At 45.7% G+C, this 25,320-nt stretch overlaps 1 protein-coding gene across 2 annotated transcripts; it reads right to left on the reverse strand.

Annotated features, from left to right (window-relative positions):
* On the reverse strand, positions 1 to 25,264 carry slc35b4 (solute carrier family 35 member B4). Of its 2 annotated transcripts, XM_070897194.1 has the most exons (10): positions 25,011 to 25,264; positions 19,995 to 20,108; positions 19,148 to 19,250; positions 17,884 to 17,933; positions 16,865 to 16,946; positions 12,847 to 12,907; positions 8,195 to 8,304; positions 6,971 to 7,046; positions 5,684 to 5,759; positions 1 to 2,995 (listed from the first exon to the last, which is right to left on the reverse strand). In XM_070897194.1, exons 1-10 carry the CDS (start codon positions 25,085 to 25,087, stop codon positions 2,758 to 2,760), a joined length of 987 nt encoding a protein of 328 aa, XP_070753295.1. In that variant the 5' UTR covers positions 25,088 to 25,264; the 3' UTR covers positions 1 to 2,757. The 2 variants fall into 2 exon arrangements, with proteins under 2 accessions (XP_070753295.1, XP_070753296.1); XM_070897195.1 differs by lacking the exons at positions 16,865 to 16,946; positions 17,884 to 17,933.
* Between the last annotated feature and the right edge of the window lie 56 nt (positions 25,265 to 25,320).

A 25,320-nucleotide genomic window follows, 5' to 3' on the forward strand; every position in this document is an offset into this window, starting at 1 on the left:
TGAAAAAGAGAAATTGAAGAGTGTTTTATTGGAGGTAAGAAGTGACATAGTTTACTGCACCACAGGTTATAGCAGGATCCTCAGACACCAAGCTCAAAACAGCAGCCTGATCAATACACACATTAAAAACTATGGGATTTCAGACAAAGAGATAACCTCTCTAAGCAAACCGTAATATTTTTAATACCAGTCTCACCAAGGCAAAGGCTCTTGTACCGAATTGTCATATGAAGGTAAACATCTGCATTTTTACCACTCACTCTTAAGTCATCCTCGTTAATTGTTTTATACCTGCCAGAGGCAAAGATTGTGTGGGTAATTTGACCTGGTTTGACATCATAAATGAGGAACACCTACCTCCCACTTCGCAGAGTAGGCAGGACGGCAGAGGGCAACTCCACACAAAATGGCTGTCCCCAGGCAGCAGTTTTAAAGCATAAAAATCGTGGTAACAGAGAGCTGGAAAATACAGTCTTGCCAATGCTCTTTGGTTACTAATTTTGCACTATTTAACGTGCAAGATTCACTGGGATGAGGGGGAGAGAGAGAGAGAGAGCAATCAATAAAATCATTACAAAATCACCAGAGTCAGAATTTCTGAAGATACCAACACATCTACAGATGTAAAACAAATATTTGCAATTATACAGCATCTTTCACCTTCATGGAAACACTTCAAAGTGCTTCACACAATAAATTACTTTTGAAGTGCAGTAAAGGTCAGTTAGGTATTCACTCCCGCTCTTTGCAACAGTCAGGATTGTGTGAAGATTCAGCGAATATAACTCAGCTTTTATTATCACACATTTCCCAACACAAAAATAATAAACTAATCAGTAAGAGAGAGTCTCCGACAGACACAATCAATATAATTGGTTCATTATGTTGTGGTTGACAGCATTCTCTAAAATGCAAGTTCTTTCTATTTGAGTTTCTGTCTTTTCACGCTCTCTGTCTGGATCTGTTATTCCACATATCATGTACATACACAATATGCATTTAAATATACCGATGAGTTATTCTATCAGCTCCGTTGGGCGGGCTGCATCGTCCGCATGTCCGACACGAGACTCCCAAAGACAGCGCTCTACTCGGTGCTTCGTCATGGCAAGCAAGCCCCAGGTGGGCAGAGGAAATGTTTCAAGGCACCCTCAAAGTCTCCTTGATAAAGTGCAACATCCCCACCGACACCTGGGAATCCTTGGCCCTAGACTGCCCAAAGTAAAGGAAGAGCATCTGGGAGGGCGCTGAGCACCTCGAGTCTCATCGCCGAGAACAAGCAGAAACCAAGCGCAGACAGCAGAAGGAGCGTGCATCAACCCAGGCTCCCCACCACCAATCCCCCATTCCTTCAACCACTGTCTGCCCCACCTGTGACAGAGACTAAATCCCGCATTGGACTCATCAGCCACCTGAGAACTCATGGAGAGTGGAAGCAAGTCATCCTCGACTCCGAGGGACTGCCTATGGTGATGATATAAAATAAAACATTTTACTATAAACTGACTCCACAGCTCCATAAGCTTAACCTTAAGAAATGTATTTCCCCAGAAAACTAAACGGTCCCAAGTTCCCTCAGGATTTGGGTTTTTTCCAGCAGATCTAAATTTTTACAAAAATTGCATTTAGGATAAACGTCCCATTTTCTAACCCGATATGCTCCAATGTATAAAGCTCAGAACATCTCACCCCATCAATCCAAGGTAGATATGTAACCAAGTCCAAGTTCCAAAATCAGTGTTTTAACCCAGTCTCTCAGTGTGTTAACCCACTGCACCCCCCGGTCCCTGTGTTAACCCACCGTAACACCCAGTCCCTCAGTGTGTTAACCCACTGTACCACCTAGTCCCTCAGTGTGTTAACCCATTGCACCACCCAGTCCCTGTGTTAACCCACTGCACCACCCAGTCCCTGTGTTAACCTACCGCACCACCCAGTCCCTCAGTATGTTAACCCACCGCACCACCTAGTCCCTCAGTGTGTTAACCCACCGCACCACCTAGTCCCTCAGTGTGTTAACCCACTGCACCACCCAGTCCCTGTGTTAACCCACCGCACCACCCAGTCCCTCAGTGTGTTAACCCACCGCACCACCCAGTCCCTCAGTGTGTTAACCCACTGCACCACCCAGTCCCTGTGTTAACCCACCGCACCACCCAGTCCCTCAGTGTGTTAACCCACCGCACCACCCAGTCCCTCAGTGTGTTAACCCACCGCACCACCTAGTCCCTCAGTGTGTTAACCCACCGCACCACCCAGTCCCTGTGTTAACCCACCGCACCACCCAGTCCCTGTGTTAACCCACCGCACCACCCAGTCCCTCAGTGTGTTAACCCATCGCACCACTGAGTCCTCTTAAACAATAAAATATACCAAGAATGCAGTGACAGTGCCCAATTTAAAATGAAAAGAAAACTCATTTCTCAGCTACTTTGAACCATTATTTTAAGTACCTTTTTCACATGGCTCTATTCCTTTTTGATGGCAGCTATAATCGTACCTACGTCGAATCCATTGGACAGAACAGAAGTGATCAGATCGAAGGTTCACAAAGGGAAGGAGGGAGACTAAGTAAATTACACGCTTGCAAAAATAGAGTTTTCACGTGAGAGAAAAAGAACAAAAAATGTATTCCTCTGGAAAGCTGCTAACCTTTCTAACCGGAAAGTGCTCAGGCTGAATGCCGAAAGAACACCCAGCATCTGTTAAGCTACTCGGTCCGACTGCGTCGGACCTTGCCCCACTGCATGGAGAGAATTATTGCTCCTTTATCTTTCTGTAGAGCAGCGGTTTGAAAGTTTTCCAAACTTCGGCGTAAGTGAGGGTTCCGACAAAGACCACCGATGTCCCGACCCAGTGCCAGAAGGTGAAGGGGTTCTTGAAGTAAACGATGGAGAAGATTAGACTGATGAACTTGCGAAGTGTCACGACGAGCGTCACAGTCAGAGATGTGCACTCTGTAGTGAGGATAAAAACGCCGCGGATGCAGACGTATCTGAAGAGGTGAGGTTAAGGACGGGAAACAATACCTGTTACACCGGCCTCTTCCACCCTCTTGCCTGGGAATAACCCATTTCTCACATTCCATTTGGTATTCATTGAAAAGCGAATCACATTGAAGGAAGCTGTGTGGGACTCCTTCCACAGCTCTTCTAGATGTTAGGATCATACAGCACAGGACGAGGCCATTTGGCCCATCATGTCTGTGTCAGCCCTTTGTGAAAGAACTATCCAATTGGTCATGCTCCCACTACTGTTTCCCCAGAGCCCTGCAATTTTTTTTTCTTTTCAAGTATTTATCCAATTCCCTTTTGAAAGCTACTGTTGAATCTCCTTCCATTACCCTTTCAGGAAGTGCGTAAAAAACAATTCTCATCTCCCCTCTGATTCTTTTGCCAATTATCTTAACACTGTGTCCTCTGGTTACTGACCCTCCTGCCAGTGGAACGTTTCACCCTATCTACTCCATCAAAACCCTTCTTCATTTTGAACACCTCTATTAAATCTCCCCTTAACCTTCTCTGCTCTAAGGAGAACAATCCCAGCTTCCCTAGTCTCTCCATGTAACTGAAGTCCCTCATGCCTGGTACCATTCCAGTAAATCTCCTCTCCAAGGCCTTGACATCCTTCCTAAAGTGTGGTGCCCAGAATCGAACACACCGAGGTATAACCAGTGTTTTACTTTCGCATAACCTCCTTAGTTACTGCCAGTTGAACGTTTAATGTTTTCAGAAGGCTTTATTTTAATGGAGGCATTACCTCATTTAAAACGAGCGTTAAAATAGCAGAAAGAGGGATGCCATACAAATGTGTTAAAGCATCCATCAATATCACTAGCATCTATTTCCAGGCTCTGTCGTGCTTGGTCTCGGCCTTCGGGTAGCTGCCCCAGTCTAAGCAGCGGTTGCTTTCGTACAATTGAGTTTGGGTTGGAGGAAAACCAGCCACAGCTCAGTCCAACAACTTAAAACAGCAGCCTCAATCTTCCGATTGGCATAAATATGATCGCTGGCATTAGACTAATGCTGTTCGGGAAATCCAGGCCAATGCCTTTAATGCAAAGGCCCCACACGGAGCAGACTGGACATTGAGAGTAGAAAGGGAAAAGCTTGGAGGAAGCAGCCAAGGGGAGATGTTTCGATGAGGCTTTTGAAGGTGGAGGCTGTTAAAGAGAATTCCAGAGCCCCGGGATGGTTGGACTGACATATGAGGAGAGACTGGATCGACTGGGCCTATATTCACTGGAGTTTAGAAGGATGAGAGGGGATCTCATAAAAACATATAAAATTCTGATGGGACTGGACAGGTTAGATGCAGGAAGAATGTTCCTGATGTTGGGGAAGTCCAGAACCAGGAGTCACAGTCTAAGGATAAAGGGTAAGCCATTTAGGACTGAGATGAGGAGAAACTTCTTCACTCAGAGTTGTTAATCTGTAGCCTTCCCTACCGCAGAGAGTTGTTGATGCCAATTGATATATTCAAGAGGGAGTTAGATATGGCCCTTGTGGCTAAAGGGATCAAGATGTATGGGGAGAAAGCAGGAAAGGGGGACTGAGGTGAAGGATCAGCCATGATTTTATTGAATGGTGGTGCAGGCTCGAAGGGCCGAATGGCCTACTCCTGCACTTATTCTCTATGTTTCTATGCCACTGATCCTGGAGTGTGAGGATGAAGATTAGCACGGGTGGAATGCTGGAGGACAGTGCAGAGATAGGATAGAGTGAGCTGATAGGAGAGATGTGGGGATGGCATTTTTCAAATTAAATGCATTGGAGTATGGGTAGTCAATGGCGATTGTGGAGCACTGGTCTGTGGGTGGAGTAGGACCTTGTATGGATCAGGATGTGGGCAAGGGAGTCTGGTTGATTTGGAGTTTGTCTATTGTGGATCTAGAGGCTGGCTACAAGCCTAGAATTAGAAAGACATGGATGAGGGTTTCAGTGATGGAGGGATGGAAGCCAAGGACATTTTGGAGGTGGAAATCGGTGGTGTTAATGATCGACTTGATGCAAGGTTAGCTCCGGGACAAACATAAGACTAAATTTGCGCAGGGGTGACCATCAGGAGGGAAAGAAATAGCAACTCAGAGAAGGGGAGACTCCTGAACGTGTGCACTGTTGGGTTCAATGTTTCTGGCGGGAATCACAGAAGATGTCTTCAGTCTTACCAACGTTTAGCTAGAGGATGCTGTGGCCCATCTCCGACTTGATGTTCAACAATTGTGGAGGGAACAGAGAGATAATCCTGGATATCGTGCATACTACAGAAATTGATCCAATGTTTGCGGATATTAACGGATTGTGGATGGAGGCACCACGTGAATGAGGACTGAGATAGGGCAGAGAATGGAACCTTGGGGCACACCACGGACCATGCCGAAGGAGAAGCCATTGCAGAAAATATGCTTGCCACTTTGTGACAGGTAGGAATGGCGGCGAGAGAGATTCAGGAGAGGTAAAAGGCAAGTATCATCATATATTGCGTTACCAAGAAGCGTGAGAGATGGGAGGGGATTGATGCAACTTTTCACTCCATCAAATCACAGCCAGAACCTCCCATTCTATCCCTGTGCTCAGGGAGCTACAGCCACAAGCCTAGACCCCAGAGGTAGAGACACCTCTCATTTCATCAAAGACAGTTTTACCGAGCTATCAGAATGGATTCTCGATGCTGGAAAGGATACTGAGTTAGAACATTCATCATCAGGTAAAACCACATGATTGGTATGGGCTTTCCCAGGAGTGGAATCTCCATCTGTTCTGTGGGAGAAATACCAAAAAACCAGCAGTGTCACACACCTACACCAGGTTTTTAAACAGTATATGGACATGCAAGGTGACAATGTAAAGCACACATAGAATTATACAGCATAGAAGCCAGCCATTCAGCCCAACAGGTCCATGCCAGTGTTTATGCTCCACAAGATCCTCCTCCCACCTTACTTCATCTCACCCCATCAACAAATCCTTCTATTCCTTTCTCGCTCATGTACTTATCTAGCTTCCCCTTAAATGCATCTATGCTATTCACCTCAACCACTCCATGTGGCAGCGAGTTCCACACTCGAACCACTCTCTGGGGAAAGATGTTTCTCTTGAATTCCTGATCGGATTTATTAGTGACGATCTTATTTTTTGGCCCCTAGTTCTGTTCTCGCCTGCAAGTGGAAGCACCTTCTCTACCTCTGTATCAAACCTCTTCATGATTTTAAAGACCTCTATCAGGTCACCTCTCAGTCTTTTCTTTTCTAGAGAAAGGAGCCCCAGCCTGTTCAGTCACCCTGAGAGTTGTGTCTTCTCAGTTCTGATGCCATCTTTGTTAATCTTTTGTGCCCCTTCACCAGTGCTCCTCTATCTCTCTTGTAATATGGAGACCAGAACTGTGCACAAGTGTGGTCTTACCCTAATGAAACCCTCGGTTAGATTCCAACCTGTAACTCATTCCATAGTATACATTATTCCATATCATAAACTTGGTTGATTAGATTCCAGTCTGTAGCTCACTCTTGGGTACCCATAATTATTCTTTTTATAAACCATCTGGAATCCTTGATTAGTTTTCAGCCTGTAACTTACTCCCAGGTATCCATAATTATTTAATATATAATCAACTCAACCCTTTAGATTGGATTCCAGCCTGTAACTCACTCCCAGGTGGCAGGAGATTCTACTCAGGTGTGATGTTGCTTTTCAACTTTCCCTCTTGCCAGATGCTCCAATTTCCCTTCAGTGTTTTCCCACCAGACGCAGCTCGGATTGGGAGTCGAAGTTGTCTGCCTCTGCTCTGTGGCACCCAGGGACACCCCTAGAACACTTACTCCACTCAAGACGGTCTCCATCACTGGAGCAATAAGCATCAGAATTCAACTTGATGCACATCATCCTCTGCATACCGCCAGAAATTTAATTTGGAAACAGAAAATATTAAAGTAGATTACAGTGTAAAAATCTTTTAAAAAAACGTCACTCACTGGACTGGCTGAAGAGGATTCCATGGTTGTAAATGTCAGAGGCAAACAAGAGGAAGGCTGGTAATGGCAGGAAATGCTGAGTGGAGAGAAAGGCAGCATTTGAGTAATAGACAGTGAGCATCTGAGTCAGCCCGAGCATTTAGTGACAGCCTGAGTGAAAAGCTAACCAAGAATGGCTTTGTCTTGTGTTCTGGACATAACCAACTGTAAAATCAAATAGCCTCAAACTGCTCAGAGAGAGATCTCGGGGAAGCCTCTAGCTGAACACTGCAGGATCATCAAGGAGTTCAGGATGTCCCAAAGTGCTTCACAGGCAATAAAGTACTTTCTGATGTGTAATCACTGTTGTAATGTAGGAAATGAGATAATGACCAGATATTCTCTTTTAGGTGTTGGTTGAGGGATAAATATTGGCCATGACACTGGGGAGAACCTAATACTCCCTTTTTCACAATAGTGCCATGGGACTTCTTATGTCCACCCGAGAGGACATATGGGGGCCTCGGTTTAACATCGCATCTGAAAGCAGACACCTCCAACAGTGTAGCACTCCCTCAGCACTGCACTGAAACATCGGCCTGGCTATTGTGCTCAAGCCTCTGGAGTGGGACTTAACCCCCCAACCTTCTGACTCAGAGGCAACCTAGCTCGACAGGTTCTAGGGAAACCACACGTGCATGCACATAAAAAGATCATGTGGCAGGTATGCAGTGCCACACATGGTCCCCTAATCCCACATCATATAAAGCCTGAGGCACAATTATGGTTTGCAAAATTGCTTTCATTAAAAATGGACCTTGCTGCTATAAAAGCCTAGTTAGAGGCAGTGTCTTTGGCCAAACATTTTTCTTGATCAATAAAACAAACTGAACTCGATAAACATCCCTGAATCTCACCTTACGAGGTATAGTATAGTATTAGGCAGTCCCTCATATCGGGGATGACCCACTTCCACACCAAAAAGGGATGAGTTCACAGGTGTTTCAATGACATTCTAGGACCCGAACTACATCTTGAAGGGTGGAAGATGCCTGTGCATAGATTCTTTTAACGTAGGGTGGCCGTTGCACACCAGCCACCACACGGGCTTGACAGAGCTAGGTCTTGGTCCAGTGGCAAGGGTTAACCAAGACGACTGGAGACCAAGCTCTCCCACTCACAGAAGGAGCCTCTGCTCAATGATTCACCTAAACCAGAAGCATTGGTGTTAAAGACATTACTCACATTATAAAACAGTGCCTCCTTGGAGTGCTTCCCATACTGCTTATACAACGTCTCTTGAAAGAGGCCCATTCTGGCCGACATGAAAAGTGCAAAGGACAGCATACCAATACCTGAAGAGAGAGAAAATAAATGACTTAATTAATGTTTTAGAGCGGTTTAAGAAGTTTAACACTGCCACAGGAGGCAAATTGTGGGTGGATGAGGCTTTTAATGACACGAGTGGAGATGTTCAAATAGAAAAGTCTTTGAAATTGTAAAATCTTGGACAATCCTTGACTTAGCGTGCTTCAATGGGAAACCTTTTTATAAAGACAGGCTACAACGGGATGTCCAATCTTGTTCCTTCATGGGTGCACAAGTACTTGGGGGGTGGGGAGGGCATGCATGAAAGGTTTAAATCCAGGTTCCCATTAATTTGGGTATACTTCAGGTTGCTGAGCATCAATATCTGAAGTTATCGGATAGCAGTCCACATTAGTTTTTGCTCTATGCCTCCCGGCCACTCACCCACCCACCCCACTTTCTCCCCTCCCCACTCCATTTGCTCCCCTCCTCCCCGAAGGCACTGCTGGGGTGTGGCTCCTCGGGCAGTGGCTGTCTCCAGTAACTTGCCCGAGTGGCCATTCTATTATCTGAGAGACCAGCCCATGATCGTTAGCTGGTTATTTGACCATCGGGAGGCTCACAGTTGGATCAACAAAAGCTTGCATTTATATAGCGCCTTTAACGTAGTAAAATGTCCCAAGGAGCCTCACAGGAGCGCTATCAAACAAAATTTGGTACTGAGCCACACAGAGATATTAGGGTAGAAGCTTGGTCAAAGAGAGATTTTAAGGAGCGTCTTAAAGAAGGAAAGGGAGGTAGAAAGGCTGAACGATTTAGGGAGGGAATTCCAGAACTTGAAGCTGAAGGCACGGCCGCCAATGGTGGATTGATTAAAATCGAGGATGCACAAGAAGCCAGAATTGGAAGAGCACAGATATCTCAGAAGGTTGTAGGGCTGGAGGAGGCTACAGAGATGGGGAGGGGTGAGGCCATGTAGGGATTCGAAAACATGGACGGGAATTTTTTTTAAATCGCAGCATTGCTTAACCAGGAGCCAATGTAGGTCAGTACGCACCTGCTGCCCTTGTCTTTCTATGTGGTAGAGGCTGCAGGTTTGCTGATGAAGCCTTGGTGAGTTGCTGCAGTGCATCTTGTAGATGGTACACACTGTAGCCACGGTGCGTCGGTGGTGCAGGGAGTGAATGTTTAAGGTGGTGGATGGGGTGTCAATCAAGCGGGCTGCTTTGTCATGGATGGTGTTGAGCTTCTTGAGTGCTGTTGGAGCTGCACTCATCCAAGAAAGTGGAGAGTATTCCATCCTGACTTGTGCCTTGTAGATGGTGGAAATGTTTTGGGGAGTCAGGTGGTGAAACGCTCAATGCAAAATACCCAGCCTCGGACCTGCTCTTGTAGCCACAGTATTTATGTGGCTGGTCCAGTTAAGTTTCTGGTCAATGGTGACTGCCCCCCCCCTCCCCCAGGAAGTTAGGTGGGGGATTCGGCGATGGTAATGCTGTTGAATTTCGAGGTGCGGTGGTTTGACTCTCGCTTGTTGGAGATAGTCATTGCCTGCCACTTGTGTAGTACAAATGTTACTTGCCACTTATCAGCCCAAGCCTAAATGTCGTCCAGGTCTTGCTGCACTCGGGCATGGACTACTTCATTATCAAGCACTCTTTTTAATTGTGCGATTGCTGATTTTCCAAAGCACGCTGCCGATATAGAAAAGCTCTCATCCTGCACTTCCCTTGCATGGTCCCTGCTGTCTGCCCAGCTCCTTCTCTACAATTTGCTCTTTTAAAAGACAGCTCTCTTGTAGCGTCAGTCTCTACACCATATGGTGTAGCCATCCATCTCATGTCCCACATGGGCTCCCTGTCATCCTCTGAGAGACTTGTGCCCTTTCTCTCTTCCAAAATGAGTTTCCTCCATGCAAAAAACAGAACTATCACGTCACATCTCTCCCAGCCCATCTGCCACACTTGGAGTCTCGAGCCCGAAGCTGCTTCGAGTCAGACCTCCAGCAATAATCACCGTCCTCACACAAGACCATCATCACCAATCTCTCACAGAGACTCTGGCAGAGTCACTGAAGCACATACTTAGACTCTTGTCTTTAAAGAATAATTTTACCCGGCACATGAATTGAAGGGAGAAGAAAGAAAGAAAGAAAGGAAATTAATCCAATGGCAAAATTTTTGAGTTTGAGTGAGCCTTCAGCTGCCTAGGCCCCAATCTCTGAAATTTCGTCTCTGAACCTCCCTACCGCTCTCTGCATTTGGACTTTCAAAAGGCTTTTGACAAGGTCCCACACAAGAGATTAGTGTGCAAAATTAAAGCACATGGTATTGGGGATAATGTATTGACGTGGATAGAGAACTGGTTGGCAGACAGGAAGCAAAGAGTAGGAATAAACAGGTCCTTTTCAGAATGGCAAGCAGTGACTAGTGGGGTACCGCAAGGTTCAGTGCTGGGATCCTAACAGTTTACAATATACATTAATGAGTTGGACGAAGGAATTGAATGTAATATCTCCAAGTTTGCAGATGACACTAAGTTGGGTGGCAGTGTGAGCTGTGAGGAGGATGCTAAGAGGCTACAGGGTGACTTGGACAGGTTAGGTGAGTGGGCAAATGCATGGCAGATGCAGTATAATGTGGATAAATGTGAGGTTATCCACTTTGGTGGCAAAAATAGGAAGGCAGAATATTATCTGAATGGTGACAGATTAGGAAAAGGGGAGGTGCAACGAGACTGGGTGTCATGGTACATCAGTCATTGAAAGTTGGCATGCAGGTACAGCAGGCGGTGAAGGCGGCAAATGGCATGTTGGCCTTCATAACGAGAGGATTTGAGTATAGGAGCAGGGATGTCTTACTGCAGTTGTACAGGGCCTTGGTGAGGCCACACCTTGAATATTGTGTACAGTTTTGGTCTACTAATCTGAGGAAGGACATTCTTGCTATTGAGGGAGTGCAGCGAAGGTTCATCAGACTGATTCCCAGGATGGCAGGACTGACATATGAAGAAAGACTGGATCGACTAGGCTTATATTCACTGGAATTTAGAAGAATGAGAGGGGACCTCATAGAAACATATAAACTTCTGACGGGATTGAACAGGTTAGATGCAGCAAGAATGTTCCCGATGTTGGGGAAGTCCAAAAACAGGGGTCACAGTCTAAGTATAAGGGGTATGTCATTTAGGACCGAGATGAGGAGAAACTTCTTCACCCAGAGAGTGGTGAACCTGTGGAATTCTCTACCACAGAAAGTTGTTGAGGCCAGTTCGTTAGATATATTCAAAAGGGATTTAGATGTGGCCCTTACGGCTAAAGGGATCGGGGGTATGGAGAGAAAGCAGGAATGGGGTACTGGTGCATGATCAACCATGATCTTATTGAATGGTGGTACAGGCTCGAAGGGCCAAATGGCCTACTCCTGCACCTATTTTCTATGTTTCCTCTTTTAAGACGCTCCTTAAAACCTCTCTTGGACCAATTTTTTGGTTACCCATCCTCGGATCTCCTTATGTGGCTCGGTGTTAAGGTTTGTCTGATAACACTCCTGTGAAGCTCCTTGTGACATTTTGCAATGTTAATGGCGCTATACAAGTGCAAATAGTTGTTGAAATAAATGATGTTAAATGAAGAAATTGGAAGAAGTGTAATAAAACTAATGACTGATTAAGCGATGCAAATTAATCAAAGGGAGAGGTAAATTTTCACCCCCCACCAACCGGAACCCAATTCAACTGGTGTAAAATAAGCTTAAGTTATATTTGGAAAGCAGTTGGTCAGGTTAGGGTTGAACAGTATACATTGGACAGATAGTCTGCATTACTTTTGTGTATGTGGGAGGGGCAACGACAGTGAAGAGAAATGTTGCTAATTCTCCCCAAAGCAGATTGAGGGCTCCGGTTCTACTTCAGAGTTAACCCTAGCATCTAGAATACCAGTGGGTGTAACCTTGCAGTTCAAAAATGGCCAGATTACAGTTTTAGTCAGAAGAACTGGAACACTCTGGGTGTGTATGTGGGATCCACGGGTGCCAACAGCTCTCTGGCCCAAGTGCCTATTTTGTTTTGTGTGTTGGAAACTAGGCCTTGTTGGCAGCCGACTGGAGCAAGAGAAGCACTGACCAGGCCAAGCCCAATTGGCCCACGTCCAACAATCACACCTGCGTCCTTTCCAACAGGGGGTCACTGGACAGTGACCAGCAACTGGCCGATTTTATACCTTCTCGCATCCTGAAGCCCCAAGTGAACCAACTCTTTGAGGAGCCCTGGGTCACCTCTGTGAAGGTGGAGATAAATCCAAGTTTTGTCGATGCAATAAAGTATTCAGATCTAAAGCACGCTCCTTGGTCGGCTCAAATTCCAAGCAGAGGTGCAGTAAACCTTGCATAGAATTTACAGCACAGAAACAGGCCATTCAGCCCAACTGGTCTATGCTGATGTTTATGCTCCACATGAGCCTCCCCCCACTTTACTTAATCTCACCCAATCAGCATATCCTTACATTCCTTCCTCCCTCGTGTACTTATCTAGCTTCCCCTTAATTTATTTCTGTAATTAAAATTGTAGTCCATTGAAGTGTATTGCCTTACCTATCAGCCACTGTGCAAATGCATAGGAACTGTCATCGTCAGACGTACTTCGATGTGAAGCCTGAAACACAAAAGAAAATTAACGATGGCGACTGCAGTTGCATAGAGTTACAGAAAGCAGAGTCCGAATCTTCAAGAGGAGGAGCAGCTCGTCTAAGTAGCGCCTACAAAGCTCCCTAATGGCCCATGGTTCAGTAAACTGCCAACATTGTCCAGCTTACACGTGCAGAATGGCCACCTGGGCGAGGTGCCAGAGGATTGTTGGTGCCCCAGCACGAGCGGGTAATTGTACCGTGTGTGGTACTGTGTCATATGAACTAGGAAGGATCTCCAGTCCCATTATTAAGCTGAATTCAATGAGACAATGGTAGGGGCACTTCAGCTGGCCTCAGCTGCCATGGCATCCAAAGGCCAGGGGGGGGGACGGGGGGGTGGCAGGGGTGGTCAATCAGGATCAAAAGTCAGTCCGGGATCACTCTACCCGTGCTGGAACCTGCACTTACACGGATGACGATTGAGCTCAGTTATCGTCAGGCACTGTCTAGACTACACATTACCAAAGGCCACTCGGGTGAGGTACTGGAAGACAAGTGGTAACTGTGCAATAGTAGTCCAAGTATACATCATCGGCTTCAGGGGGAGGGGAGTGAAGGCAGGAGAAAAGGAAAATGAAGGTGCATCTACAACCTTTGTAAAGAAAGTAGGATGTAATGGGGTGAAACTCTTCCCTTGCCCCAAACGCACAGGGAGAGAAATTCCAAGCAGGAGTTAACAGCAGCTGGCATCGGCGATGGAAGCAAGGCTGAAGCTGTTACTCTACATGATACATGCGCATCTTCAGCAGGTAACACAAGTCAAACTTGGTACTGTTGGACAATAAAGGAACTTCAAACATGGTACTGCAAGATGGTAAGAAATATTGAGAAAGATCTTGCATTTATAGAGCGCCTTTCACGACCTCAGCATGTCCCAAGCATTTCACAGCCAATAAAGTACTTTTTGAAGTGTAATCACTGTTGAAAAATGTAGGGAAATGTTAACCATTGAGCCCATTTCTGCACAAGGTCCCACAGCAGCAATGAGATAAATGAATGAGATAAACTGTTTGTGATTTTGGTTGATGGATAAATGTTGTCCAGGACACTGGGTGAATTCCCTTGCCCTTTGTTGCATTCTGATGTTGGATCTGTTACGTCCAACCGAGAGAGCAGATGGAGCCTCGATTTAACGCCTCGTCGGAAAGACATTTCAAACCTGGTACTGCCAGATAATAAGGAGAACTCATGGGAAATAACTCCGCTGAATTGTCTTTAATTGCCCAGATTGGTTTCCTGGTTTTTCAGGATCCGACCCGCACCGCAACGTCGCCACCAGGATTATCGAGCGTCTGTTATGCGCGGGACGCTTGGAAGGATTTGCAGAATGCAAAAGGTCGCTGAACAGCTGTCCCGCCATGACTAAACTCTTGTTTAACGGTCCCTTAGTACTGACTTCAAACTCCAGATATTAATAAAACTAGAGTACATGAAACCTTCAACTTCATGGTCTAAATTCAGTTGCTCTTTAGGCTGTACTAGGGGGGATCACCATGTAAATGAATGGACCTGCCGGTTAGCAATTACCAGCTAGTAATGTGATGCTTTATGCAGAAAATAATGGCTACACAAGAGTGATTCGTCCATCAGTTTGGGACCACTGCTGCCTCTGGGTAGGAAAGTAGTAGGTTCAATTTCCACACACCTGGGTTTGAGATGGCAAACTGCATTGGCATTTCAGGGCAGCATTGAGGGATTACGAGTGTTGGGAGTGTCCTTTAGACGCTACACCCCAAATAAGGTCCCGTCTGCCTGTTCTGGCAGCAGAGATGGAGGTCAAAGATCCCATGTGATCTATTTGAAGAGCAGGGAGTTCTCCCAGTGTCTTGGCCAACATTTATCCCTCAACCCGACACCAAAGACAGGTCATTCAACTCATTCACATTGCTGTTTGTGGGACTTTGCTGCACACAAATTGGCTGCCGTTTTTCCTACATTAGAACAGTGACTACACTTCAAAAGTACTTCATTGGTCTTGAAGCACTTTGGGATGTCCTGAGATCATGAAAGGCGCTATATAAATACAAGTGCTTTCTTTCACTGCTGTTGCGCAGATATTAATCTAGCCTAGCTGCTGTGTTTGCCTACATAACAGTCACTGCCCTTTGAAAGCAACTTGTATTATGAAGTGCTTTGATTTGAGGCACTTCCACACGCGTTGAGGTGCCATATAGATTCTCATCTTTCTATTTTTATTTTAACAAGGTCAGTAATTCAGCTGTCAGAACTGATACGAGGGGTTCCCGTGACCAAGGCAACCAGAGGATTGCTGCAGACACAAACGAGCGGCTCAGAAGCAGGAGGGCAGAGTCTGAATGCTTTATAACTTTGTCATCTGAACCCTGGGATATGATTACAACCTTGAAATCACTCCAGGGGGATTTAAAAATAATAAGCGCTGAAACGTCGAGTGCTTGTGCCACTCTATATAGAAACTTTCTATAGGAATGCACCAGAGTGGCCCAATCTGGATTAAGTGCTTCCTTAGCCCATTTACACAGACTGGGTTAACCGTTCGCACATCACAGGCGTCCACATGGATGCATTATCGCTCTCCTCACCACTGATGAGCATCCTTCAGACCACCTTGTTTTGAATTGAGACTTTTCCTCAATCCCAGGAACACTAAGGGGTCAACAAGGGCGGGAAACTGGTGGTCGTGTAACCACCGACTACACGGCTAGTCTGAGCCCGATAGCACAAATTCTGTAAGAGTGGAGGGAACAGACTGAAGAGCAGAACGAGGAAGGTGGGCAGCTTAGATTAACTAATCAGCAGTAAATATATAAAACAGACTGCCCAGGTGAGGGGCAGAGAGTATCAGCAAGTTCAAGGTTGAACGTAATAAATATTCAGCAGAGAAATGATTGATGGGTGTGCAAGAGCTTTCAAACTCCAGGAGCGACCCGCTGGGTCATGATGATCTCTCATGGTTCTTCACATTTCTAAGTTCCTATCTTCAGGGCAAGTCTGCTAGTTCCAGATAAGCCCGGGCTCTTCAAGCACTCAGCTGTAGAGACATGCACACGCAGTCCACAAGCAGCTGGAAAGGCAAACTAGTTGGGTTATACTTTAAATCCGGTCAAATGCTGTTGTAATTTTACACACAGAAATTCGCAGTGTTAACGGAAATGACTGATTCCTTATTCAAACTGGAATGGGGGAAAATTGGGAAAGAAAGATAAAATTGGGCAGTTATCCGAGCAAACTGGCAGTAGTGCGACCGAGGATTAATAAGGTATCCGAACAGCGTTACCCTGATGAGTGAGGATTCAGGCTCACAGTACACAGCAGTGACTGACACCTGAACTGCAACAGAGAATGACTTTTTGCAGATATTCAAAAAGTGTGGGCAGCAAACGTGTGCAATTTCAAACCTGGAACCACAGCATAGACTGCAAAAATCCTGTGTGCGCATCACATCCACTCCCTCTGCAATACTATAAGTGACAGGACACACACACACCTCCTTGTTAAGAGGGCGTAAAGGTGTATCTGCTCAACCAGGTTTGTAGCTATTATTTCATTCTCCAACCAGAACCTTTCGTGAATTATGCAGCTCTGTGTCAAATACACAGCAATGCATCAAATTCTTTATGTCACAGAATCTTACAGCACCAAAGGAGGCCATTCGGCCCATCGTGCCTGTGCCGGCTCTTGGAAAGAGCTACCCAATTAATCCCACTCCCCCTGCCCTTTCCCCACAGCCCTGAAAATTGTTCCTTTTCAAGTTGCTAACGATCCTAGGAAGTGCCTAAGGACGGTTTACTATGATAAAGGTGCTATATAAGTGCAGGATATTGTTGTGGTTTATATCCAATTCCCTAAAAGTCACAATTGAATCTGCTTCCACCACCCTTTCAGGCAGTGCATTCCAGATAAACTGTTATGCAAAAATGTTAATAGATAGACTTCTGCCTTACCACTTGTTTTGCCGACATGAACGTACAAATAAAAATCCCCAAAGAAACCAGGGCTATCGAAATGTACCTCGCAACTGCGTATCTGTGAAGGGAGGGAAAAACACAGACTCTTGTTTAATGGCGGATCGATTTACAGTTTTAAAACTGCTTATACTGACACTGGTTGCAGAGTGGGTTATAGGTTTTCACAGCTCGGGCCTGCATTAGAATCCACCATCTCCCCCAACTCGCTCCAACGCCCCCACCATTACCATGGAGTAGGCACTTCCTTTGCTCCACAGATACAAGGAGCCTCAGGTTAGAGGGGCCTGGTCAATCCAGCGAGCCCTGTGGAAGTTCTGCACTCAGGAACGGAAAAGGGCCACTGAGCTCAACAGACTCATTTGCGGGATGTGGGCGTCGCTGGCAAGGCCGGCATTTATTGCCCATTTTCTAGTTGCTCTCGAGAACTTGGTGGTGGGCCTTCTTCAATCACTGCACACAACGGTTTGATACAACCGAGGGGCTTGCTAGGCCCCTTCAGAGGGCAGCAGAGAGTCGACCACTTCGGTGTGGGACCGGAGTCACATATAGGCCCAGACTGGGTAAGGACGAGATTTCCTTCCCTAAAGAACATTGGTGTCCTGGCCAGTATTTATCCTTCATCACTAAAATGGATTTCTGTTTATGGGACCTTGCTGTATGCAAATTGACTGCCATGCTTCCAACATTACAACAGACTACACTTCAAAAGCACTTCAGTGGTTGTAAAAAAAACGTTGGGACATCCCAAGGTCATGAAAGACGCAGTTTTAATGCCAGTCCGTTGTTTCCTTTCCTGGTTTGCTTTAACCGGGCACTGTGCCGACAGCCTCTTTTCCTTCTTGCTCCCATTTTACTGCACACATTCTCCAGGTCAGCTTTGCCACATATCCATTCCAACCACCTTCCCTCTTCACTTGCTTCTGCCTACAGCCTTGCGGTTAATGCTGACCTGATCAAAACACGGGTAGACAACAGACACAGCACTAATAACTGACCTTTTCTTTAAAATGACAATTCCCAGTACCATGCTGGCTATCAGAGAGCCCTGAAAAACAAAACTAAAATGTTACGCAAACTCTAGTTGCACAATCCCTCCATCAGCTCTAGGAACATGCATTAATAGGACATGACATTAAACTAAAAGGGTTAGGACAGATGGCACAGAACAGGTAAAGGCCATTTGGCCCATCAAACCCATTCCTTGCACAGACCACTTACAGCTATTGGGACCTTCATTAGATTGATAGAGTAGATGCAGAAAAGTTGTTTTCCCTGGCTCGAGAGTTTAGAACTAGGGGGCAAAGTCTCAGGATAAGGGGTCTGCCTTTTAAGACTGAAATGAGGAGGAATTTCTTCACTTAGAGGGTTGAAAATCTTTGGGATTCTCTGGCCCAAAGGGCTATTGATGCTTAGTTGTTGAATGTATTCAAGACTGAGTATAATAGATTTTTGGACTCTAGAGGAATCAAGGGATGGAGACAGGGCAGGAAAGTGGGTTTGATGTCAAAGATCAGCCATGATCTTACTGAATGGTGCAGCAGGTTCGAGAGGCCATATGACCTACTCCTGCTCCTAATTCTTATGTTCTTAATATTTACACTGCTTCCCGATTACCTGCCAGAGTCTTTTTGAATAAGCCCTGACTGCTGTTCCTCTCCTTGGCCCGCCACCTGGTTTTCTAAAGTAAAGTGACTATAGTGGAACCACCATTATCTGCCATATTGGGAGGAGCCCTCCCTCACCAATGGATGATAAGGAGTCTCCAATGATGAGTCGCTGCCTTCAGGTCGGATGGAGAGAAAAGTGAAATAATCTGAGTAAGAACATGACTGAAGACTCCAAGGAGAGATCAATCAGAAGTAGGTGAAAACAAGATGGCCACCGTCCCATTGAAACCACAGGCACACCATTTGTGGAATAAAGCTGTTTAGGGTTGTACAATACTCCTAACAAGGCGAGACTGAGCACCTAGATATTTAGCTCAATTGGACATCACACTGAAATTGTACAAAGCTTCAGCGGAAAATGTCACATAGTGTTCAGGTGGAGTGCATGCTGATACCAAGGTACAAGAATCAACAACAGGAGTGAGCTTGATGGGCTAAATCGTCTTATTCATTTGCTGTCTGTGCTCCATATGGTAAATGATACATGTACAGTCCCGAGACACAACAAGGCTTTTATACTGTCGCACGCTTTAGCTTAGTTATTTGTTTCTCTATTGAAAGGAGAGACAACACCTCAGTGCGTGTCACTTACTGATCTGAAGATCATGTGTAAAGGCATCGGGATGTTGAAGTTGAGGGCGTAATTATTGACCACACTCACGACGAAAAACATGGAGACCATAATAAAATAGTTGCTGTGTGGAAAAAGAGGGAAAGGTGAGAGGCTGGAGCTTAATCTGCAGAGCGACTGCCTTCCCGTCAAAGATTACCGCGGGAGAATTTACCGACAAACATTTGAACGGAATTGGAAAAAAACATGAAAGGAATTTTCTTCAGGAGTAAAAAAAAAATCAGATACCAGTAAGTGGTCCAGAAGCTTTGTTGCGTAGTTCTTAGGGGGGTCCCCCCCGGTGCTTCTGGTTTAACCCAGACCCCCAGCTCTGCTGGTTTGAAGCCAGACTCCCAAGCTGGACTCCCGATGCCTCTAGTTTTAAGCCAGATCCCTGGTGCTGCTGGTTTTAACCCGGACTCCTGGCCCTGCTGGTTTGAAGCCAGACTCCCAAATCGGAACCCCCCCCCCCCCCCCCCACTTCTGGTTTTAAGCCGGATCCCCCCGGTGCAGCTGGATTTAACCCGGACCCCCTTCTCTAGAAGTTTAGGGAGAGAATTCCAGAGCTTAGGGCCGAGGCAACTAAAGCCCGGCTGCCAATGCTGGAGCGATTAATATTGGGGATGCACAAGAGGCCAGAATTGGAGGAGTGCAGAGATCTCAGTGGGTTGCAGGCCTGGATGAGTTTACAGAGATCGGGAGAGGGCAAGGCAATGGAAGGATTTGAAAAGGAGGACTATTTTGAAGCGTGGATTCTGCTAACCCGGAGACAATGCTGTTTTACACAGACCTGCGCCGTACTCCTCGAACAACAGAATTTTTCCAGTACCTTAAAGGAATTGCCCGGGGCTTCGTGAGAAAGTGAGCTTGAAAGATTAAACCTTCCAGTGCTATGAACAGGAACTGTCCAAACGTCACGATGTTCCCACATCCTGGAAAATCCCTGTAGAAAAGGTTTTTTTTTAAATTACGACTTTAACAGCTAATTCCACCAGTTTCATTTTTTATTTTAAAGGTTTCTCCTACAAGAAACTGGCACAGAATGGCAGAAATCAAACTAACAGCAACAACAAATTATAACACGAGGATCGAATCGTAACTGAATGACCAAGCAAAAATGCCTGCACCGCACAAATACAGGCCTTGGCTTGAGGCTGACTATCACATACAACAAGATGCTCAACACAACTGGACTTAGTTGTTTGAGGCCTCGGCCTCATGCTCTGCAGGGGAGCGAGAAACTGCTTATAGCTCTACCATTTCCCCCAACTGCTCCAAGCTATTCTCAGTAGGTCCAGGACTGGTCATTCTCACCTTCTGACACTGAAACAGTAATATCAGAATCATAGAAATTACTGCGCAGAAGGCGGTCATTCACCCATCATGTCTTTGCTGGTCCTAGCATTTCAACGCTAGTTATCTACTCCAATCCCAATTACATGCCATTTATCCATAACCCTTTATATTCTTGCTTTTCAATTCCCTTTTGAATTATGCCATAGTCCCTGCTTCAAAGTTGTACGTGCTGAAGCGATCCATGTTCTAACAATGCCGTGTGAGAAATAATTTCTTCTCATTTCCTCCGCTATTCTTTTAGTGATCATCCTGAGTCTAAGACACTTGTTCCTGATTCTCCAACCAACGGAAACAATCTTTCAGTTTTTTCCCTTAAAACTTATCATAATTTAAACAAAAATCTTAATTAGATCTTATTAACTTTCTGTTCAGGGAAACTATTTTTTGAGCCTTTCTTCAAAACTGTAACCACTCTGGTATCATTATTGTGAATCTTCACTGTACTCTTTTTCCATGGTTCCAATATCCTTCCTACAATGGAGGCACAGACTATATACAATACTCCAACTGTAGCCCGATGTCTTTCAACATCTCTTCTTTGCTTTTATATTCAACGCCCCAATGCGCGAGACCCCACATCCCATTTGCCTTTTCATGGCCCTGTTTTCCTGCACTCCCACTTTTCTAGATCTGTGTTTTGCCATCCGTAGCTCTCTCTGCTTGCCATACAAAGGTCAATTCATTTTTACTAATCATTTCTCCTCAAATGTACTACTTTGCATTGAACTGCAGCTGCCACCTGTCTGCCCACTTTGCTAACCTATGTCCTGCTGCAAGTGCCTGCAGTCTCTCTCTCAATTTCCCTGCTCCCTAATTTGATTCCATTCGCAAACTTTGACATTGTCCCTTCTTCTGCCTACATCCAAATCACATATATTTTATGTATATGAAAAACGAATGAAGTCCCAGCATCGATCTCTGCGGCTCACCACTACCCACAACCCTCCAATCAAAAAAAATCCATTTAACACTATTCTACGCCGGCTGTTCCTCGGCCATTTCTCTATCCATGTGGCTACACTCTCTTTAACATAAACAGAAATACTCAGCTGGTCAGGCAGCATCTGTGGAGAGAGAAGCAGAGTTAAGGTTTCAGCTGGATAGCCTTTTGTCAGAACTGGTAAGAGTTTAGAGATGTAACAGGTTTTAATCAAGTACAAAGGTAGGGAAAGGATGAGGGGAGGAAAGAACAAAAAAGGTCTGTGTTCGGGTAGAAGGCAGGAGTGATTAAATGACAAGCGGGATGATGGTGCAAACAAAAAGGGGTTGGCTAACGTCGAGTAGCGCTAGCGAATGTATTTAAACAACTCAATGAATCACATAACTCAAATAATCACGACATAAATTACATAACATGTTACTCTCTTAGCTAGGAAGTATAGAAGCATGGAATGAGTGGAGGCTACCCAGCCCACTTCTTACACACACCATGTAACATGTGATCTTTGTGCATCCTATTTAATCACTAGAGAAAGATTTCCCAAGGTATTACTCCACCCCCGGAAAAGGCATCTGAATCAAGACCCCCTATTAACTGGAGCAGGAGAGCAACAGCAGTGAAAAGGGACGTCACCAAGGTCCAGGTCGGTGATTGGAGCGTGGGCAGGTACATCAGGAGCGGCGGGATCGGGACAAAGGAGCGGCGAGAGACTGTAAAGGGACGTAATCGGGGCCCAGAAGAGCCCAGGGCCCAGGGGCAGCACGGGCCCAGCCCACACTGTGCGATATGTGTGCGCACTGGGTCCGTGCAGCAGAGCTGGTCTCCAGTCGTCTTGGTTAATCCTTGCTACTGGACCAAGACCTAGCTCTGTCAAGCCCGTGTGGTGGCTGGTGTGCAAGGGTCACCACACATTAAAAAAAATCCACGCACAGGCATCTTCCACCCTTCAAGATTTAGTTTGGACCTGGAATTTTAGGTCCAGCATTGAAACACCTGCAAACTTTTTGACGTGGAAGCAAGTCATCCTCGATTCGAGGGACTGCCTATGATGATGATATTAACTCTCCAAATTTACACATAAGAATTAGGAGCAGGAAAAGGCCATTCGGCCTCTCGAGCCTGCTCCGCCATTCAATGAGATCATGGCTGATCTTCTACCTCAACTCCACTTTCCTGCACTATCCCTATATCCCTTGATTCCCTTAATGTCCAAAAATCGATCTCTGTCTTGAAAATACTTAAAGACTGAGCCTCCACAGTACTCTGGGATAGAGAATTCCAAAGATTCACCACCCTGAGTGAAGAAATTTCTCCTCATCTCAGTCCTAAATGGCCGACCCTTTATTCTGAGACCGTGCCCATTGGTTCTAGACTCCCCAGCCAGAGGAAACATTTTGTATGTTTCAATACGATCTCCTCTCATTCTTCTAAACTCTAGCGAATATAGAGAATATAACCTCTAGAGATTACACCATTGATGCTTGACTGCCAGCTGTACTCGATCTTTCCATAGTTCGAGCTGTGCAGTTAGTATTGTGCACCAGACAGCATGCCATCATCTCAATCTGTACTTATCCTTTGAAATCTCCAATCTTATTTGCGATCAGATATATTCATCTAACAAGGTGGCAGCTGTGGCTCAATGGCAGCATTCCTGCTTCTGGGTCAGTCCCTTCTAAGTTCAACACCCACTGCAGAAACTTAAGCACATAGTCAAGCCCAACACTTCAGTGCCGTACTGAGGCAGCAGAGTGCAGCACTGCCGGAGATGCCGTCTTTTGGATGAGATGTTAAACCGAGGCTCCGTCTGCCCTCTCGGGTGGGCAGAAAAGATCTCATGGCTCTATTTGAAGAAGATGAGCAGGGGATGTCTCCCCGGTGTCCTGGCCAACAGTTATCCTTCAACCAACATCACTTAAACAGGTTACCTGGTCATTATCTCATTGCTGTTTGCAGGAGCTTGCTGTGCGCAAATTAGCTGCCACTTTCCTCTACATTACGAGACGAAACTTCAAAAAAGTAGTTCACTGGCTGTAAAGCGCTTTGGGACTTCCGGTAGGCATGAAAGGCGCTATTATAAATGCACATATTTCATTTTTAAATGCAAGTTCTTTCTTAAAAGATGAAGGACGGAACCTGCCTGTTGTTAACATTGGTGTTTCATGTTGTGACTGACTCCTGTACACCTCTCACCTTCTGATAGAACACACACTCAGACATTAGGCAGATGTTACCATTCTTCTTGTAATGCAATACTCATGTCATTCTCTGGATTTTGGTAACTACTTCTCTTCCTCGCCGCGCCCGCCACAAGCTTAAACTCAGAGTTGGGTAGAGGCAGCAGTCATATCTTGGCTTGAGTTTGGTTTACGAATGAGAAAAAAATTCAATTCTAAACCTAAAAAAAATTGTAATTCTACTTCATTAATAAAAAAAGAAAAAGACTTGCATTTATATAGCACCTTTCACAATCTTGGGACGTCTCAAAGCACTTTGCAGCTAATGAAGTACTTTTTGAAGTGTAATCACTGTTGTAATGTAGAAACTGTGGCAACTAATTTGCACACAGCAACCTCCCATAATGTGATATTGACCATATCAACTGTTCGAGATATTGGTTGAGGGATAAATGTCGGCTAGGGCACCAGAGAGGTCCCCTGGTATTCTTCAAAACTGTGCCATGGAGTCTTTTACTTCCACCCGAGGGGCAGACGTGGCCTCGGTTTAGCGTCTCATCCAAAAGATGGTACCTCTGACAATGCAGCACTCCTTTGGTACTGCACTGGAGTTTAAGCCTAGATTTTGTGCTCCGGAGTGGAGCTTGAACCCACAACCTTCTGACTCAGAGGCAAAAGTGTTACCACTGAGCCACGGCTTGGGAATCAGGTGGGAGCAAAAATCACGCTTATCATAGTAAATTACAAAAATAATGGAATTTGTCATGGGATGGAATCTGGGGCAAGCAGAAGAGTATAAGAAAAAATAAACTGCAAGTGTTTAGTTGTTCATTCAGAAGATTTCAAGGTCACCTGGTCCAAAACTGGATTAGTAGTGTTAACCTACAACAGTGCTCAGCTTTGGGAACCAGGCTAAACATAAGTAACAGTCAGATCTCTGCTTCTCACCTGCCATGAAATAAAGGCAATAGACAAATCTCTGGAGCTCAACTGCCATTGAATAAAGGAAATAGCCAGATCCCTAGTTCACACCTGCCACTGAATAAAGGCAATAACCAGATCTCTAGTCCTCACCTGCCATTGAATAAAGGCAATAACCAGATCTCTGGTCCTCACCTGCCATTGAATGAAGGCAATAGGCAGATCCCTAGTCCTCAATTGCCATTGAATAAAGGAAATAGCCAGATCCCTAGTTCACACCTGCCACTGAATAAAGACCATAGGCAGATCCCTAGTCCTCACCTGCCATTGAATAAAGGCAATAACCAGATCTCTGGTCCTCACCTGCCACTGAATAAAGACGATAGGCAGATCCCTGGTTCTCACCTGCCATTGGATAAAAGCAATAGGCAGAGTCCTGGAGCTGACTTACCTGACCAAAAGTTCCAGGAACACAACGTTGCTGGTGCAGCCCAGGAACACCAGGCCAATGGCAAAGCCTGGGTGCATCTTGCCCCTGGTGACGGTGTGTGTGTGTGAGAGGTGAGGGGGTTAAGATACCCCTGCTCGGCCGCCGCTGACCCCCACTCACTTGTTGCTCCTTCCTCTCGACTCACTGCACAAGAAGCCGACACGTCCACCACTTCCACCTCTGCCCTTTCCGATTCTGTCCCTCCTCACTGCGCATGCCTCACGCGCAACGCGCGCCGGGAGGTGTAGTTCCCCACTGCGTGGACGGCAAC

Source organism: Pristiophorus japonicus, chromosome 13, assembly GCF_044704955.1.
Source record: "Pristiophorus japonicus isolate sPriJap1 chromosome 13, sPriJap1.hap1, whole genome shotgun sequence".
Classification (NCBI taxonomy): Eukaryota; Metazoa; Chordata; class Chondrichthyes; family Pristiophoridae; genus Pristiophorus; species Pristiophorus japonicus.

Coding starts and splice junctions, on each gene's coding strand:
- slc35b4 (XM_070897194.1), bottom strand. CDS start 25,087: ATGCACCCAGGCTTTGCCATTGGCCTGGTGTTCCTGGGCTGCACCAGC. Junction 17,934..19,147: donor TACACATGATCTTCAGATCA/GTAAGTGACACG, acceptor TTTGTTTTTCAG/GGCTCTCTGATAGCCAGCAT. Junction 16,947..17,883: donor ATTGTCATTTTAAAGAAAAG/GTCAGTTATTAG, acceptor CTCCCTTCACAG/ATACGCAGTTGCGAGGTACA.